Source organism: Lagopus muta, chromosome 2, assembly GCF_023343835.1.
Source record: "Lagopus muta isolate bLagMut1 chromosome 2, bLagMut1 primary, whole genome shotgun sequence".
Taxonomy (NCBI): Eukaryota; Metazoa; Chordata; class Aves; order Galliformes; family Phasianidae; genus Lagopus; species Lagopus muta.
In genome coordinates this window covers 31,444,420-31,463,867 of record NC_064434.1, presented here as the reverse complement: position 1 = coordinate 31,463,867, position 19,448 = coordinate 31,444,420, and the positions used below count along the sequence as shown (strand labels likewise).

Below are 19,448 nucleotides of genomic sequence, written 5' to 3'. Positions count from 1 at the left end.
TATCTGCTTGGGTGTGTGGGAAATACCAGTTTAGTTCAAATTCTTCCCCACGTAGGTGAACACAGCAGAGAACAAAATATTAAGAAACGTGGATCCACGGCGCAGGATTTTCTCAGAAGGTGTAGCAGTAAGTGGGGATCAGGACCTCAGCGATGTGTGCTTCGTGGATGACTGACAGATCACACACACTGTGCCAAGTTGGCACAGCCAACCAAGCCGTTCAATGCTGACAGCATGGAAGTCTTACACTCTAAGTGCAAATATTGGTACTCCGCACGTTACATCGCTGTTATTTTGGGGAAAGCAGATATTTCTACAACATAGAAACAAAACCACGTCACAGCTCTAAATGAAAATCAAACGACATTTGAAGGAAAGACTTGGGAGAGATGAAGCCTCAGCGCCAGCAACGCAGTGATGCTGGGGTGGATCAGACTAATGACCCTTCCTTCTGCATTCTGCTATCACAGGGTGTTCCTACCTCTAAGTGTCAGCTCTTCGGACTGCTAAAATCTCTGCCCTGGTGATTCTGAAGCAAAATATATCTTATATCTTGCCTCCTTCACATTTTTGATTCTACTTCCTCAGTACTTAATTCTATTGCCCAGAATACTTTTTCTTGATCCTAACTGCTTTCCTCATACACCTCTGAACTATGATTCTTTGGGGATAAGGCAAAAGAGTCAACACAGAATTCCAACATAAGGTGTACCGTCAGTTTCATGTTAGAGTTCTAGGGAAAAAAAAATCCCATATTCTCAACGGTGAGTACATAATAAATAGAGCAGTCTTCTTAAAAGATTTATGACCAGATATCAAATTTAGCCTGTCTTAGGAGCCCAAGAGGAGCATAACTGACTCACTTCTTCTGACAGATCATTTTAAATGTAACATCACAAAATTTTACTAACATTGATCTTCCACTCTTCTCTGGGCAGATGTTTCTCACGGCCTCCTCTGGTTTTATCTAAACTGCACTGTGCATATCTGCAAACACTGAAATATTTTCCTTCGGCCTTTCCTGTAATTATAAGTGTATCAGACCGTATATCGGATAACAGCATGGCAGAATCTGTTGAGTTATTACATTGATGTTTATCTGTAACAGTCCACTGCATTAGCTTTATGGAAGTTCCACGGCTATACCACTAGCAAGCACAGTAACTGCAACTGGTTTTGAAAGTTTTCTAGGAGTGACCTAAGAAAATAACTGCCAGTATATAGAAAGCAACAGTGTAAACACATCTTCCTCCTCCTCCTCATTTGCTTTTGAGTACGACTCCTCTAAAATACACCCCGTCTATTTGTTTTTTGGAAGTCTCACTTAAAAAACAAACAAACGAACGAATGAACCATAACCCTTAAAATTCTGAGAAAACTTTTGAGATGTCATATGGGCATGAAACCAAAGATGGCAAAGATCCTAAACTCTCAGTGAAGAGCAGCCCAAGGGCCAACAGTTCAGTACAACAGTTCAGTCTTTTTGTTGTAACTGTGTGAATAGTTTGGCAGCGTATTCAGCATAGGAAATTGTACTGTCAAACCGATTTGGTAACTTTCATCAAAACTCTGTTACAAAATACAGGGGGGGACAAACTAAATGACTTAAAAAAAAAAAAAAAAAAAAAAAAAAAAGAGGAAAAAAACCCTTAAACTAGTAGAAGTCCTTTATTCAGTAGGAATTGCATAGGTCTGATTCTCAGTTTCTCCGTCTAAGGGATTTTTTTTGAGTCCATTCAGAGATTTAATAATGAAACTGAAAGAATGTCGCAGTTGCTGCAATTTACATGTATTTGGGTAACAACAGGCTGCAGAGAATGAATTTCAATCAGACTCATTTACTAGTCAAAATACAAATGGCAGATAGATCTAACTTGAGAAGCTTGATGGTATAATTTATAACGTATTGTTTATTTTTTATACACAAATGTCACGTAAAAAAACCACAGCGACGTTTTTATAAATGACTTGGCTTTAGCTCTTCTGCCTATGGAAGATTACTAATAAACATATTAGAGGTGAATCGATCTGCATACTTTTATAAAACACGAATTTGCCAATGATGATGGTACTTTGAGTAGCATAGATTTCTAATCCTACGGTGCTTTCCACCATCATGAGAAGAAAACAAAAGGAGAAGTGGCTTATTTGGGGCTGAGCGGGAAGGCACCTACATTCTGTGCCAAAGGGTGCACTGAAAAATGTAGAGGAAGGCGCAGGATTGAAGCACATGGCTCGGAATTTGGCGCCTGGAATGAGCTGGTCATACCGGCTACACCTGCAGTAAGGAGCTCTGCAGTGGGACTCAGCCAGGTCACCAATACGGCATGCAGAAAGGATGCATTTCAGGCACGAGGCATAAACAAGTGAGTATTTAATACCATTTTGATGTGAAGCTATTTTGTTAAATTGTAGGTTATTATTTAAAAGTGCAGAAGGCATTTACTCACGGAGGCACTGTATTTTGGCACAGTCGGCTCTTTCTCAGGTGGAAAACATACACAATAACAACAAAACAAAGTTGGCTGGCTCCATAGTAACATCCCTGTCTTCTCACCCTTGAAAAATTAATGGTTGGCTTCAAGAGTAAGAACCAACACTCACAAAAAGATGAGCAACTGGTGGTGATCATTCCCAATGGGGGGAGGGGGAGGAAAGGAGGAGAAATGAAACAAAACAAATCGACTAAGGAAGCTCAGTTAATGTTTTATGTTGCTCTCAACCCCCAGCCCCCAATATTGTGCTTCAAATATTTAGCTACATTGTCCGGCTTAGCGATTTACAAACCGTAAATACTTCCCTTTGTCTATAAAGAAAAGCCCAGATTTCACAAGAAACAGAAAGCCTTTCACATCGAGAGCTGCAGCCAGCAATCAGCGCACTTTCTGGTTACAGCATTATTAAACTACACTGATAAACTAATATGGGGAAAGAAAACGAATTAAAAACAATAACAAACAAACAAACAAACAAAAAACCCAACACAAAAGAAGAAATCAAAGATACTACATTCTTGTTTCCCAAAAGCAAAGAGTAATTGAAAGACATTCGCTCTTGACATACCTGTATTAGGATATTTACACTTACTGAAGAAGGGGAAAACAACGAGAATAAAAATAAAAAAAAAATAAAGAAGAAAACAGGCCACGGCAGCAAGTAGAGGAAATGTAAAAACCTTTGGGGCAGTTCATAAGTGACTGAGTTTTATGTCTCAGCTTTATTAGCAGCAAATTCTAGTAATCTTTCTTTTAACAACATTGTTGCAGTGAACGTATGTGAATATTCCCATTTGAAAGTCACAAAATGCTGTAACACTCTTCGTATCTGCAAAAAGAATACACAGTGCAATCAGTGTTAAAACAACTGAATTAGCAGATTAAAATAATCTGAGACTTTCATTTTTTACTCAAACGATTATTATACCCAAAGAAAGAAAAGAATTCCTTTTTTTTTTTCTCCCCCTAAACAGAGATATTTCAGAGTGAAAACGTCTTGATAAAAAACATTAAATCTCAGTGATAAAACAGCAGTGATGCATTTGTACATAAGGATAATGCAAGGTGACAAGATCACACGAAGGAGGGGGAATTATTTGAAAGCACAGCACTTGAGACCACAAAAATCAGAGTCGGGGGTATTTTTCTCCATGTAACAAAAGCAAAACTGCAAAAAAGACTGAACTGCAACAGGCAAAAAAATAAAAATCCCATTAATCCCCCCCAAATTAATGCAGTATTTATTGCTGCTGCAGGAATTCTTACAACCGGCCTCAGCACGTCTCACCAAACAGCTACAACCCTGCATCTTCTCTTGTGGCTAGCGGGGCTTCACGTTAAGCCACAAATAAGCAAGGAAAAAATCAGATCTCATCAGTAAGAAGAAGCGGGATGTGCGTTTGTGAGAGCTCTCATTAGGTGCCGTCTGGAGGACTGCTGTTGGTCAGGCCTGAGTCAGGGACTGGGATTCCATTTTGGGAGACCCTCTAAAATATTAAATCAGAGACAAAACCTTTATTTTAGCATCAAAACATTTCAATTCTGTGGCTGTATTTTGAAACACATCACGGAAAGTTACGAGCCGCTGCAGAACGACCAAGCTCAGTATATCCACAGCAGTTTTCATCTGCTTTCAGACTCTTTTAACTGTTACAAATCCCCTCTTCCTCGTCGCGTAGTTGATGCTGTACATAAGTCTGCTTTCCTATATGTAAACATCAGGGGAAATTAAAACGTTAATCGCAGCATTCACGCAGCCCTTTGTTGTGAGAGCCACCTCCGAGAGACGTTACCACACGCGTTGTACAGCGCTAAGAACGACTCGAGTCACTTCATTTCATCAGCCTTTATTAGACGCCGGAAGATCTAATTTTGCCATTTCGATTCGGCCGAAGCGTTTATTTAAAGAGGAGCCCAAAGACAGAACGGGGACTGTTACAAAAGGGGAGACGCGGACATTTTGAGACGCACGAAACGAGGGCAGCTCCGGACACAGCGATCAGAGCGCGCTCTGGGCCGGCCCGGCAGCCCCGGGCACGGAGGCAGGCAGGCGGGCAGGCAGGGCCGCGGCTCGGGCCCGGCGCGCCGCGAAACCATCACCGCGGATGGCTGCGCTTCGCGACAGCCCTACTTACCGGGCTGGGATTATGATCTTCGTCCATTTGCATTTATTTAGCCTTTTTAAATAGAGGGTGACCACGGCCAGGCCTTGATTTATCTGTACCGCTTTCGCCCCGCTTTGGCCCACGCGTGCCCGCAGCCCGCAGCCCCGCGGCGGCTCCGCACGGCCGGCAGTTACCTTACCGAGCGGCGAACCAAGGCGCCACGATCGCTCTGGCGGCGCTTTTGTGCGAGGAGGGCAACGATTAGGGAAAAAAAATAAAATAAAATAGAAGCAAGAAAGAAAGAAAGAAAAAAAAATTAAAAAGCGATTTTTTTTTTTTTGTCCTAAAAGCAGCACCAGGAACCGCAGCACCGCGTCACTTACGCGCTCCGACGCCTCGCGGGGAGCCCGCGGGCAGCGGCAGCAGGGAGAAGGAGGAGGAGGGTCGTGATGCCGCCCGCCCCCCACCGGGGCCGCGCTGCCCGGGGGCGCCCTGCCCGCTCCGCTCCGCGCTGCGCCACTCCGCTCGGCCACTTCCCGGCTCCCGCTGCCCGCGCGGCCCCGCCTCTCACCGCCGCGCGCCGTATCCCTCCGCGCTCCGGCCGCCCGCCCGCTCGGCGCAGAGAAAGCGGCCTCATCCCGCCCGCCGCCTTCCCGCCCGCCCCGCCTCCGCCGCTCCGACATCTTCTCCCCGCGCGAGCCGACCGGCCCGCCAGTCAAAGCGCTCCCTTCGGTGTCGGCGCGGCGGGCCGCCCGCCCTCCTTCCCCGACCGGGCGGCGGCAGCTGCGTCCAGGGACGCGGGGGGAGGGGCGCTGCGCTGCGGGCGGCGGGGCTGAGGCGGGGGGCGCGGAGCGGAGGAGGAAGGGACTCTTTCTCCGGGCGGAGGGATCGCGCTGGCGGCGGCTGGCGGTGGCGGCGGCGTTGCGGGCGGCCGCGAGTTGTTGTTTCCTCCTCCCGCCGCCGCGCTGCCCGCGGGGCGAATGCCGGAGCCGAGGCGCTGCCCGCGGAGCCGGCGGTGACGGGCGCGGCCCCCCCGCACCTCCCGCTTTCCCCTCGCCATGTCCGGGGACGGCGGCGGCAGGCACACGGCGGAGCTGCGAGCGGGTGAGTGCCGGGCGGGAGGGGGAAGAAAGGGCGGGCGGGCGGGCGGCGGGGCCGGGAGCTGCAGCCCTCACCCTGCCCTCTCCCCGCAGAGCTCTACTTCCTCATCGCCCGCTTTCTGGAGGACGGGCCCTGCCAGCAAGCGGCTCAGGTAGGGACGCGCGGGCGGACGGGCGGGTGGATGGCGTCGGGCCTGGCCGGGGAAGGAGGAGGAGAAGGAGGGGGGGGGGGAGCGGTGCGCGCCCACCGCCCCTCTGTCCTCCTTCCTAATTTTTGTCTCTGTTTCCCCCTTCCCTGTCCCCCGACCCCCTTTTGTTGCTGCCGCAGGTCCTGATCCGAGAAGTGGCGGAGAAAGAGGTAAGCGCGGCCCGCCCCGCCCGCGGCCCCCCCGCCCCCTCCCTCTGCCTCCCGCCCCCGGCCCGGCCCCGCTCACGATCTCCGCTCCCCCCGCAGCTGCTGCCCAAGCGCACGGACTGGACGGGCAAGGAGCACCCGCGCAGCTACCAGAACCTGGTAAGGCACCGCCGGGCCGCGGCCGCGCGCCGCGTGCAGGGCTTCGCTGCTTCTCCCTTTTATTTTTCTCCCCTCCCTGAGCTGCCTGTCCGAGAAAAATTGAATTTCCCGCAAAAAGAAGGAGGGGAGGAAAAAAAAAAAAAAAAAAAAAAAAAAGCAACTTGAAAAAAAAAATTCCGAAGTTGTTTCCTTATTATTTTTTTTTTTTCTTCTTCCCCTCCAGATTTTTTTATTACTGCATTCATTCGCTTCTGTCGCGCCGATCCCCCCGCGCCCCTCTGTCCCCTCACGGCTCTGACGCGGTCGAGGGGCGCAGCGCGCGGCCGCACTGCGCGAGGCGCGGAGGCGCCGTGCGGGCACGCAGCGCGGCGCGGCGCGTCACGGGGGCGCGCCGAGGGGCGGGGCCAAGCGAGGCGCGCGGCCGGGGCCGCCAGCAGCGTCGCCAGCAGTGCCGCCAGCAGGCGGCGGCGCGCCCCGCGCCCGCGGGCACCGCGCGGACGCACAATGGCTCCGAGCCGCGGCGGCGATCGGCCCGGGCCTCTCCGTGCGCGGTGCCCGTGTTTCCGAGGTGCAGGGCCTGCCGTGTGCGGCAGTGGTGAGCTGCCGGGTTCTTAGAGCAGATGCAAGTTGTTTTGCTGTTGGGTTACTTGTTTTTTTGTTTTGTTTTGTTTTAAATCCTTTTTTTTCTTCTTACTGTGTGCTTTCATAACAGGTGAGGGTCTGTGGTAGCAAAGGTGCTGCCTTGCAGTGGTGTAATTCTTGCTAGCAATGGTGGGCCTGAACCCATCCATCCATCCATCTCTGTTTTCTAGCACACTGTGAACTGTGCTAGTTGAGAAACTGAACTTAAGGTGTCTGACACGTGCCTGTTAGCAACTTGTTGCCCGTGTTGTTTTCTGTACCACGTTCTAATTCATCCTCTACCTGCAAATGACATACACCTAGGAGGCTGAAGCCTGCCTGTCCCAGCAGAGCTTCTCTCCAGGCTGCGTGCGGTGGCTCTGAGCTCAGCACTGAAGTGTGGATGATTTTGAGCTCACACCACAGGGAAGAGAACAGTCCCCATCCCGGCCAATAAGCCCTGCTCACATGTGTGTTGTTCTAGACACGTGTAGGTGAATGCCACAACATGAATCGTGGGCGCTGACTGCACTTAGAACAGTTTATATATTGTGCTGTGGTTTTCTTTTTCTAAACCATGAAGTGGGTTTGCCAATGCTTTGTAACACACGTGGGTGTCAAAACATTGATAGCAATTGTCCTGTTGAAAAAGTGTTCCTGGATGGTAATACTTTCCCATTTTCTTGAGATTAAAGATAATAAAGAAACTCTACCAGGAATTTTAAAGTGTTGATATTTCTGCATGATTTCTTAAACTGTTAACAAATATTTTAAAATTAATTTTTTTTTTTTTTTAAGAACATGTTATCCATTTCAAGTAACAATCGCACATGACTTGGTAAACTTGATATGAACTTTTCTCATAAGGTGTTTCATCTTTCAAAGATTGGAGGTGCAGCTTTGGTGTGGGATGGGTTTGAGATTCTTTTATATCATCAGCACGTAAGAGACATGTGGACAGAGAAAGTGAGGAAGAAAATTGAAAGGTTGGGCTAAGAAATAAGGAGAAATGAGTTCATTCGGACTCTTGTTTCGAAGCATTTTTTGTTTGCTGGAATGTAGGTAAATACCTAATTTAGTCAGAGTAAGTATATAAGGATGTCAGGTGTACGTCTTACAATTTGGCCTCGAGTGTGAGTATGTATGTTTGAAGATATGGTAGTGACTAGCTCCTTTCTCCTTTCCTGCTCCTTTATTCCTAAGAAAGCTTTCTTCTAGCGTTCGGCACCGATCAGGAAGTCTTCCTGTTCTGCTCTGTCCGACCTTGGAGTGGGAGAGGGGAGAAAAAGAAGTTGGTTACTTTGCGTTTGATACTCTCCTTCCTTGTGTTTGCTTTAGCTTCCCTTGTGGAAGTTGTGTGAACTTTGTATCTCTTGACGTTTCAGGTGCAAAAGCGTATTTGCAGGGTGTCGGTTACACTTGATACAAAGAAGTGGTTCTCAGGATGTCCTGTTTCATTAAACAAAAGCTTGTTGGTCTCTGACCTGAGAATCGTTAGCTGAAGCGAGAGGCTGCTGTTGGTTTGTTTGAACCTCTGTTTCTTTTTTAATACCCACCTTTAAGATGCTGATCCTTGTTTCTGAAGGAAGCAGTCTTTGTCATGTGTTGATGTTACCCTGGGGTACCCTGAACTTGCACTGAACTCTACAGAGGGGTCCGAGAAAAGCTAAGAATCAGAAATACCACTGAATGTAGTGCTGTAAAGCCTTTTGCTCTAGAGGGGCATAAAGGCTCTGTGCAACAGCTGATGGGATTTAAGCCCCAGTTCCTGTTTTATTATTTGCAAACTGATGCTACTTATTACAGATGTATTTATGTGGATCTTGCAGAGCGTGTATTTCTCAACGGATGATGCTTCTGGTTTTGTCTCCTTTGTGAAAACATTTACTTAGGAAATCTTACTAGATGTGACTTTTTAATATTAGACTGAAATTCACAGTCTTCAATATTTTATTGCTGTAGCTCAATTGATGCAAATGATGTTAAACTTGTTAAAATTTTAACCTTGTAAATTACTTTGATTTTTCTCTTTGGTCAGCAAAAGAAAACTTTGTTTCCTTACAAGCTAATGCTGTTGGAGGCTTGTAATGCTACAAGAAAATACATGAATTCAGAAAAGCCATTCTGCTATGTTTTGTATTCTGAAGTGGCTTTCTTTCAACTCAGATGGTTCTATATTTTTTCCTGCAGTCAGCATTTGGGGGTGAAGCTGCCCAATTCTTGCTCAGAGGCTGTAGGCTGTTACTTTCAGCGTGCCAGCTGAGTGTTTGTATGGTCGCTATTACAGTTTGTGTTGGGACAGAGGCTTTCTGACAGCTGTGTCCTTAGGATTCTGTTTGCAGGTGACACAGCAGCAGGATGGTGGCAGGACTCTGCAGGTAGGGATGTTTTTTGTTTTCTTCTATCAGTTGTGAAAATTGAGCGAAGCGCTGCTTTTCCTTTAATTTTGAAGGACTGGGGGTTTCTCGTGAGAGGGGATGAAAATTGAGGAGTCAGTAGATCACCGGTGCCGAGTTGGGGGAGCAAATTGTTTATAGGCTTTAAAACATTTTTATTAGGGCCTCGGCACACAAACAAGCCACGGTGCATCATTTGACACCGGGGTAGTTGTTTTTTCATGTTCCAGTTCCATGTGAGTGTCGCTGATCTAATTGCGTGCCGTTGCTGAAAGCCGTCCAATTCTGCTGCATCCTTTATGCGCCCATCCAAGTGTGCGGTCAGTCGGGTAAGGGAGCTGAACTGTCTGAAAAATGAGCAGCACCAGAATGCTTATGGGATGATTCAGCTCAAGCTCTGCGCTCAGCAGCGCGGGCCCGACACCAACGTCAGAGAGATGGTGAGGGCCTGGGAGTCTGCTGGGGCTGCTCCTTCTGGGGAAGGATGGGGTGCTTCAGCCAGCTTAAGGTGACTCGGGATGTGCTGTGATGATGTGAAGCTACCCTACGGCTGTTCTAGGTCTTCTAGAGTGCAAACATGGTGCGTATGATGAGAACTACTGCATTAGCTTCATTCTTATTTAAAATACCCACACAACCGTGGTGTTTTTTTTCTCTGTTGAGTTACAATTTCAGTTGTGTCGATGGTGGTTGAGGAAGGAGATGGCAGAGAACTCGCACCCAGTAGGATGGCAGTGCCATGGGTTTCGTAGGCAGTGCGGTGTGCTGTGTTGTTCTCAGAAATGTTTGCTGCTGTTTTGCTAGCATCTGCCACTTCCTCTTCCCCTGCCCTCAAATGCTAAATGTGATTCAAAGTGAAAATGACAATTTATTTTTAGGCCGTTTCTGTGTTCATTCTGTGTAACTTCGTGCACCTCAGCGTAAACAGAAAAAGAGGATTGGTGGGACTGGGACACTGGCACTGTACACTGACACTGACCTTCATTGTTTGTGACACAGCAGAGCGTTTCAGGCAGCAGTATGGTTGCTGTTTAGTAATTGGTTTCTTAATAAGTAACCAAGCACTAAGTGATTCATTTCTTCAGGGAATCCTGTGCTGTAAAGGTATTCGAGAAACAGGGAGGAGAGGGAAAACTGGCACTGAATCCGACAGCTGCACCATCACCTTGTTCTAGTTATTAACAGTATTTTGATGAAGGTCTTGGTATTTTGGAAGGTGATCTGGAAGGCATATAAGTGATGGTAAGAAAACCTGTGAGGTGAGTGTGGTCCCTGGCAAGGATTTGGGATTCATTTTCACTGCTGCTATTGGACATAGGTAAACTGACATGACTTTTAGCTCCAAAAGAGGAGCATTGCTGTTGTGTACATTGCTCCCACAGCTAAGGACCAAACCACTGCATGGCAAAGTGAGCTGTTCTGCACTTGTTCCTTTGGACTGAGACTGAGGTGTTGAAAGATGGATCCAGGAGGACTGTTAAAATTCCCAAGTGTACCTTCCCTTTGTCTTAATTTAAAAAATTTTTAAATTCCCTTATTTTTCATAAGGCACGCTTCAAAATTATTATTTTTTAAAAGGAAAAAAAAACAAAACAAAACATATGCAGTGAGTTGAGTACAGTTTACATGCAAGCCCAGAGTAACACACACAGCTGAGTGGTCCACCAAGCTGAAAATGCTGCTACTGTTGTTCTTAACTTACTGTGCAGTGAGTTGCAAACCTGCAGCAGCCTGTTTGTCTGCCGAGGCTTGGGGATTTTTATCTGCTCAGACCTCACCTATTAAAAGCACAAAATAGTTGAATAACAGGTCGTATCTTTTCATAGAGCCATAGAATCATTAAGGTTGGAAAAGACGTATCTTCTTGGAGTGGGTAGTTTTTCATCAAGGTCTATTTATTTCAGTAGAGGTTGTGTGTGTTAAAATAATATGCGTTCTGCAGGGGTTACTGACTTATCTTGTGAGGTCACAAATAGTTGGGAAGTGTGTGAGAAACAAAAAAATGTTTTGGGCTAATTGTGAATTCTTCACAGAATCACAGAATGGTCCGGATTGAAAGGACCTCAAGGATCATGAATCTCCAACCCCCCTGCCACATGCAGGGCCACCAGCCTCCACATTTAATACTAGATCAGGGTGCCCAGGGCCCCATCCAATCTGGCCTTGAACACCTCCAGGGATGGGGCAGCCACAGACTCTCTGGGCAGCCTGTTCCAGCACCTCACCACTCTCATAGTAAAGAATGTCTCCTGACATCCAAAATCTTCCTTCCCTCAACTTAAAACCATTTCCTCTTGTCCTGCAGTTACCAACCCTTTCAAAGAATTGATTCCCCTCCTGTTTGTAGGCTCCCTTTAGGTACTGAAATTCTCCAGTTTCTACCTCTAAGTCCCGTTTTCCTTCCAAGCTGCCCCTCTCAGAAATCAAAGTGATCCAGAGAAAAGTAACTGCATGTTCCTGCAATTCCTAATGTTGTGGTGCTGAGGCAATAGCGAGCAGTATGGGCTATTCAGTTTGACTGATGGTCAGATGTAGTGCAGCAATTACTGTAATTCTATTTGGAGCTTGTTTTGGGTAATGTGCTGTATAGCAGAATAGTTAAGGCTGGGCTGAGTGCTGGTTTTGGTGAGATTGAACTCGCATTTTGAGATCAAGGTAGCTGACTGGCAGATTTTATTGTTGTCCTGCTGTGGAAATGTGTCCTTTGGAAAGATGTACAATGAAACTTATTGGTAAGCATATTAACTATTGGTGTGGGGGGAAAGCAGCTGTACTTTGGGGAACGTTTCAGTACGTGCAGTGCTCGGGGAAGAGTCCGGAACGGGGTTATCTTTTAGCTGGTGTCTGAAAGAGTCGGCACACGGCTGTGTTGTGCAGTGCCCATCTGACTAAGGAGTTAAGTTGTGATGCTGTTGATTCATCTGTTGAGATTCGGATGCTGAATTATTCTGCAGTGTCATGCAGAATGAAAATGTGAGCACTTAGGCCTGGTTGGAAGGTAACGGTGCTTTGAGCGCAAGTCGCAGTGGCTGCGTGCTGTGTGTTCCCCTGCTGTTCTTCTGTCACAAGCAGAGCTGGGGTAGGAGGTGAGGGGCAAAGCTGAGGGTAATGCTTTGTAATGCAATGTAGAAAACATTGGTCATACTTAAGATCTGAAATTTTTCCACTAACGAAATGCAGATTCCTGTTACGGTAATGTTTAAGAAACATGACAGAATCATCACAGAAGTGAATTAGCTCATTATTCCCCTTACAAAAGCATGTCTTATGCATTCAGAGTTAAATGTCGCAGAAATACTGGCAGGAGGAGGAAAGAAACCAGCTAGAATTTCTTCTAGGTGGGGCTGGCAGTAAAAAATATCCCTGCTTTTTATTTACTGTCTGACATCACAATTTCGACATCAAATTTTAAGATCTGTGTTTGTAGTCCAGCCTGCTTTCAGCTTAGAGCTGCGTGAATTGTAACTACTTGTACATCTGTTGTGGCTTTTTCCCTGCTTCCACTTTCTCCTTTTGAGATTAAGACGACTTTCCGTCATTCTCTTGGCTTGTCATGAGCTTTTCTATTTCTGACAAAGCTGTAAAGTATCCTTTTAAAAAGTGATTTAATTTCCTTTTTTGCCACTTAAATCTGACTTCAAAGTCTTTTTTTATTTGGTTTCCCTTCTCTCTCTGAGAGCACTAGGAATATTTGGTGTTGGTTTTGCTTCTTTTCATGGTTTACCAGAAAGGAAGAAATCATAGAACTAAGATGAATTTCTGTGTTTAAGCACTTTTTCATTTTTGGTTTCTACTGTAATGCTAATTGTCACATTAACAAATTAATAGTGTTTTAAGAGGATTATTTTCTTTTTCCTGAAGGAGAAGAAAGAAGTTTTCACCCAGAGAAAACTTCATTTGCCTCTTTGTAGAAGGAGAAAAGGGAAGGGAGTGAGTAAATAACACTTGCAGTGAAATGAGACTTTTCACCTATGTAGATTTTACAATGAAATGAAGCTTACTCTGCTTTTTTCTTAAAAATAAAATTCTTGTGTATGCTCAATCTCATAGATGTAGAATATATCTACTTTCCTCTTACATAGGAAAATAAGAGGCACGTGTTGACTGCATTTGGTTCCTGAATTTTTTATAAACTTCCTGGAACTTGCAAGTGTTAAATGGGCCCATGCCATTCCTTAGACTTATTATTTTTGTTTTATTTCAGCACACAGCTCACTTGGTGTTGTGGTGGTTTGTTAATGAGCTGGATGCAAGTGCTGCTTGGTGGCAAACTGATTGTTAGGGAAATACTGCCCAGAAGCATCGCAGTGCCGCTTGGTATCGCTGCCTGTTTTCACACAAATGGGTTTAGACAAGAAGAGGATGTAGTGTGGATAAAAGGTTGGTTTGAAGATTGTACCTGCTAATGATTAAGAGCTCCCTTATTTCAAAACAATTGCGTAAGGAATTGAGCCTGCCTTATTTCTGCTAGAAAGCAAACAAACAAAAAATGAACACATGGCTTCTGACAAATCATGAGACGTGTGACTCAAGATGCAAGCTAGCTGTAATTGTGGAACGTGTCAAAGCTGATTTGCTTCATTTGCCTGAGATTTTGTGCGCTTGCAAGGGTGTGTAAAAATGAAGGGTGTTGAGCGGGATAAAATGGCAACTGTGTTGCACAGGGAGCTTAATGCTGGTGGTCGGATGAAAAGCATTGCTAATTGTTAGTCTTCGGGAGGCAAGTTTGGATTCCACAGACACGAGGTCTGGCTGCAGAGAGCTCTCGTACAAAGGGCTGTATTTGTTAGGTTTGTGCTGCTGCTGATAGGAGCGAAGGAGAATAAAAACGAAGGAAATAGATCCGGGCTGCTGATGGCAGGAACCATGCATGGCTTTGTTGCTCCTTGCAGCTATTCTAATATTCTGGGGCACTCAAGCGTGCGTTCTGACTGCGATTCCTCCTTCTCTAAGTAAAGAGAAGCGAGTTTCATTTGCATGTTATTGATAAGGAAAATGAATCAGAATAGCAAGTTCTGAGCGCTGCGGATAATTTTTTGTCTCTCACGAGTGCCTGTCTGATGTCATTAAATTTACTCCAGTGAACTAATCTGTACCATCAGCTGTAACTTTCAAGTACTTCTCAAATAATTTCTAATATTTTTCAAGAGAAGCCTTTTGCTATTTTTTCCCTTTGTTTTTAACCTGTGTGAATTTTGTAAATCATGTAACTGTAAGGCAAATTCAGGCATCTTGCAAGGCCTTCTGCAGGGGAAATGTAATTAACGGCAGGAGTGGCAGAAGAGACAGCTTTTCCTTCGTCACTTGAAGCGTGGGGTGGTGGCAATTCCAGGTATGAGCAGAGCTCTTCCAGGCCCTCAGACACGAGCAGTCTGTATGTTAGCAAATCATTGGAATACCTGAAGCAACTGCAGCGTGTCAGCAAGATGGGAGCTTGTTTGACAAAGAACCAGGTATATTCCTATTAATTGCAGTACAGAAGGACCCATCTGCCTAAAATGCCAGTCGTGGCCTTCTGTAGTTGCAGAATAACACAGCATCACAAGTTTTTACTGCAAGTCTTTTCTGCAAAGTAGTACTGTGAAGTCACGCTTCAGGCTGGGTGAAGGACAAACTACTGTGTGCCAGATCCCATATTAGAGCAGAGGATTGAGTTCTCATTCTCCCTCTTCATTTTTCTGTTTTAAATATTCTTTTCTATTTTTTTTAAACTGGCAATAACTGAAGAAGAAATGCTTTCAGATGGACATTTTAAAACTTTGTGCTTAATAGCATTTTACTGTTGTCATGTATTTTGAAACTTTTATGTAAAGATGTATGTGGTGGTGTTGCAGAGGATGATCTATAATTATGGTAGTTCAATAGAATGATCATATTGGTTTGATGATGTAGTCAAGTGGCAAGGAGATCTGCTGCTGAGAATAGGAGCTTGTTTTGGTTCTGTGCAGCTGAAAACTGAGCAGTGACAGAAAGTGGTCGTGGCTGGGGTGTGTATTCCTGTGTTAAACTACAGTCTTTAAGTTGAATTCCTCAAGTGGACGTTTTGGTTTAGATGTTTTACATCTTTTTTTTTTTTTAAAAAAAAAAAAAGGAAACAAGGCAAATTGTGGAGTTTCAGTAATGCCTCACAAACTTGGTGAGTTGAATGCCATTGTGCCAGGTGCATTTTCTGCAGAGCTACGTTACATATTCAGTGTATTCGAACCTTTCAGTAATTCTGTAAACATTGCATTCCTTAGAGTGCTTTTCTTAATCTTATGTTATGGTAATTGAAATTGACCAGACAGACAATTAAATGTAATACTGAATTTGTTCTTATACATTTTTCATTGTTATAAAGGAGCTTATTAGTCTATGAACAACTGTGCTTTAAAGTCACAGTAATAAATGTCAACAGATCTCTCTACAAGTAGCATACTTTGAATAGCAAATTTAATTAGGACCAGCTGGAACGAGTTATTGTTCTTAAAGGTCATTATATGTTTTTATCTTCTAAAGAAAATAATGGTATATGAATTTGTGTAACAATCAGGAAAAAAAACCCAACAAAAAACAAGCTTAGGAATTCTTCAGAAATATTACGCTTTTCTTTATCCGATGTTTTGCTTCTTCTTTCGTGCAATAGGTGAAATACTACCGACACTTGGCACCCGATCACTTGCTTCAAATATGTCATCGACTCGGACCGCTTCTAGAGCAAGAAATCCCCCAGAGCGTCCCTGGAGTGCAGACGTTATTAGGAGCTGGCAGACAGTCTTTGCTTCGTACGAACAAAAGTATGAACATCGTGTGAGAGCTTTGAGAATTTTTGCTATTCCGTGCCTGGGAAAATCCAGTTCTCCATTCTTTGTGTAATTCTTCTGAAACAGGTTGCAAACACGTTGTGTGGAAGGGGTCTGCTCTTGCTGCGTTACATTGCGGGAGGCCTCCGGAGTCACCTGTGAACTATGGCAGTCCACCTAGTATAGGTAAGTCAGTTTTATTGAGGCACTGCCACTGTACAGCCTGACTCCCAGGGTAATTGATTGTCATAATGATGAGTGCAAAGTAGCAGTTCTGTTTGTCCTTGTTTGTGTCATATTCCTTGCACTGAATATTAATGCTTAATCAGATGTCATAACTGGTCATATTTGCATGTTTGTATGTGGAAGTTCTGCTCTGTCAATTCTGCTCTGAAGCTAGATATTTTTCTCTTTGAAGCATATGGCTGAATAAACTACATTTCAACAGTGAATAATACCAATAAAACTCATTTTGTTTAAGGTATAATAATGCTGTCAGTAGAGAAATAATTTGTGCAGTGGACCAACTTAAAACCAGGACAGCATAGTTTATACCTGTTATTGGAGAAAAAGAATAAGTCACATGGACTGGTGATGTTTTCTTTGGAAAGCTGTGAGTGTCTTGTAGGAGTGATCATTTCTGCTCTCTGGTCCATTGAGTAATTTCATAGCTCTGCTTTAGTTGGCTGTGTTGTGTCATGAAGCATGCATATGCATAATGTATATTGTATGTAATAGGTATATCATTAGTTACTTTTTTAAGCTTTATTTAAGGTGATATTTTGATCTCTGTTCTGTGTTAAAACTACCTGTGGGAAGAAAAAACTGTCAAAACATGATGTATATTGCTACCAGTACTTCTCTAATATTAGTTTAGTCAGGGAGTGGTCTTTTTTTCTTTTTTTTTCAATTATGTACAGCTGAATGTGCAGAAAAGCATATTCAGAAAATCTTACAAGGCTTCAGAGTAGATCAAGCATCTAATTAGTTCTAAAAACAGAACAGTGGTTAGTTAAAGGTATGCCTTGAACAGGCTAATTTACACCTTCTTTCCTGAAAGCTGTTTAAGCACACGATTAGTCAAACATCATTTGACCTCTAAGTGTGTGTGTGTGTGTTTGTGGGGGAGGGGGAGGAGGAGGACAAACATACATTCTCTAGAATCTTTCTATAGATGTAATGAGCAGCAGCAATGTTATACAGATTTCTTTTCAATCATAAAGCAAGGACATATTGCAATCCAGAACTCTTTTTTTAGATGTAGAGGCACTTTTATTTTTCTTAACACTTGGAAATTTAAGGACCTGGGAAACTTAAAGGTGACTGAATGAGTTGAGATGCCTCGAGGAGTAAATATTGCAGTAGCAGCAGGTTTCTGGGCCAACCTAAAGTTGAGTTGTTTAAGCAACATTAATGCTGTGATGCTTCACCTTGCTGCTGAAAGATAGAAACCTGGTCTTCACAGCAGCCTGGCTTGCCAAAAATGGAGTGCTGAAGATACATTGGGAGAGCTAGTAACAATGTAGAAATGCACAGCTGGGTGCTATTCAGGTGCACTCAATGGTAACTTGCTGTAGCAGTTCTTGGAAGTTGGAACTCTGTTATTGGGATATTGTTACCCTGATTAGGTTTCTAATGGATGGAGATAGAGCTCAGATATTTAGATTATTTCTAATGTTGAAGAATCGCAAAATCAAATATTAAAGACACATAATGTTTAATAAAATTACTCCCAGAGGATTATGGTTTTGTCCTATAGCTGAAACAGAAACATGCTACAACTAAGTAGCTTTTGAGGTTGAGCGCTGCCAACCTTGATTTGGTCAGATGGCAAAGTATTTGGTGTTCTAGTGGACTTGTTATTTGAAGGCTTTAAAAGAGTGTGGCTTTGGTGGGTATTTAGAGCTAAGTTTTCAAAACTTCCTCACCTAGTAAACGTGTTGGCTTGAGGCAATTCTCTTAAACCCTACATCAACAAGATTTTATTTACAGATATCATTTTAATATTTAACTATAAAGAATTGCTTCCATGTTGTATTCTAGATGTGGGGGAAGAAACGTTTGTTGTTGAATATTTCCCATCTCAAGTGTCTGTGCATTGTCTTGAACACTGAAAATTGGAAAATCTTGGGCCAGGTGAACAGCCTTACCTGCAAGGTGTGTGGAAGACAGAGTTGTCTGATAGTGAAGGTTTCCTTGGTGGTGACTGTCTTAATTTTCTCTGTACTTGGCATATGTACTGAAATGTGCTTGAAGAAAAAATTAGAGCAGAAGGTTCTGTGTTACTTTGTACTGTAGCTAAATCCACAGTGTGCTTTTTTTCAAGGGACAGGACCAGTGCATGAGGTCTGCCAGTTAGGTATCAAAGGAAGCTGTAGAATTGCCATGTACAGAAGTTGACTGTTAGGAGAAATAACTCTCAAGACTCTTTTTATGGAAGAAAAACTAGGGCTTTCTAGGTAAATGTTATTTTTATGGAAACTTTTTGCAGAACACCGAATATCTGCAAAATTACAGTTACTTCAACGTACCACTTTTTTTCATGACCAATAATTTCCTTTTCCGAACATCCAAATAAGTGCTGGTAACTGCATATTTTCAACTGTTTTTTGAATGTTTGATTCAGACCTGTGTGTTAAAGCATTTGCTTTTGATTAATCCTATTCTAGTCCAATCCTTGCAGTGAAACTGGGAGTTGGAATAACGCTTAATTCATAAATTGAAATTATTCTTAAGTAAATTCCTGTAGGAAGGCTGTGTTTTACATATTTGCTGTTTGGAAACTTATTCTTCAGGCTGCGTATATTTCAGTTGGAGAGCCCACTAATGACTGGGGAGTGGAAAAGAAGTCTGTCTGTTTTGTGGAGGCTTTTTCCTTTATTTACATATACTAAACATGTAGCTATATTTGTTCATTTCCTAGCTTTAGGAACCAGTGCAATCATGATACTGTTATTATATGCTTTAGTATTAAATTTTTTTCTACATTATGATAGCAGCCTTGTAGCTAACTTGTATGCACTTAAAATACATCTGTACAGGTACTTCACCAGAAATCTACAGTGTATGTCTGTAATATAATAGAAAACCAAAACTTGTGTAACGAGTAATCTCCCTCTGTGTTTAATTAAAATCAAAAAGGAGAATTGGAACTCAATAATCTTTAAGGTCTCTTCCAACATAAGCCATTCTGTGATTCTTTTGTTTTGTTAAAGATCCGTAAAGACCTTCAGGGATGCAGAAGCAGAAAAAGAAACTCTTTTTAAGTAACTTTCAGGAGCTCTGGAAAAGCACAGAGCCAAAACTTGAAGTTCTGAGTTCAGAGCTCTTAGGGAAGCTGGTTATTCATGTGTGAAGACCTGAGTGAGACTGGCTGCTCATTCTCTGCTAATGAAGAATATGTTCCCTGGCTGATTAATGCATCTGCCTGGTTTT

The 19,448-nt window shown here is 43.7% G+C and overlaps 1 protein-coding gene across 3 annotated transcripts in view; it reads left to right on the top strand.

The window, feature by feature from the left end:
- The first annotated feature begins 5,533 nt into the window (after positions 1–5,533).
- Positions 5,534–19,448, top strand: part of LOC125688630 (pleckstrin homology domain interacting protein) — a 99,939-nt gene continuing 86,024 nt past the window's right edge. For all 3 annotated transcript variants that reach the window (XM_048934848.1, XM_048934849.1, XM_048934847.1), the window contains exons 1-6: positions 5,534–5,704; positions 5,794–5,852; positions 6,029–6,058; positions 6,155–6,214; positions 15,857–16,007; positions 16,101–16,199. In XM_048934848.1, the coding sequence (XP_048790805.1) occupies positions 5,659–5,704; positions 5,794–5,852; positions 6,029–6,058; positions 6,155–6,214; positions 15,857–16,007; positions 16,101–16,199 (445 nt within the window). In that variant the 5' untranslated portion in view covers positions 5,534–5,658. The remainder of the gene's footprint in view (positions 5,705–5,793; positions 5,853–6,028; positions 6,059–6,154; positions 6,215–15,856; positions 16,008–16,100; positions 16,200–19,448) is intronic.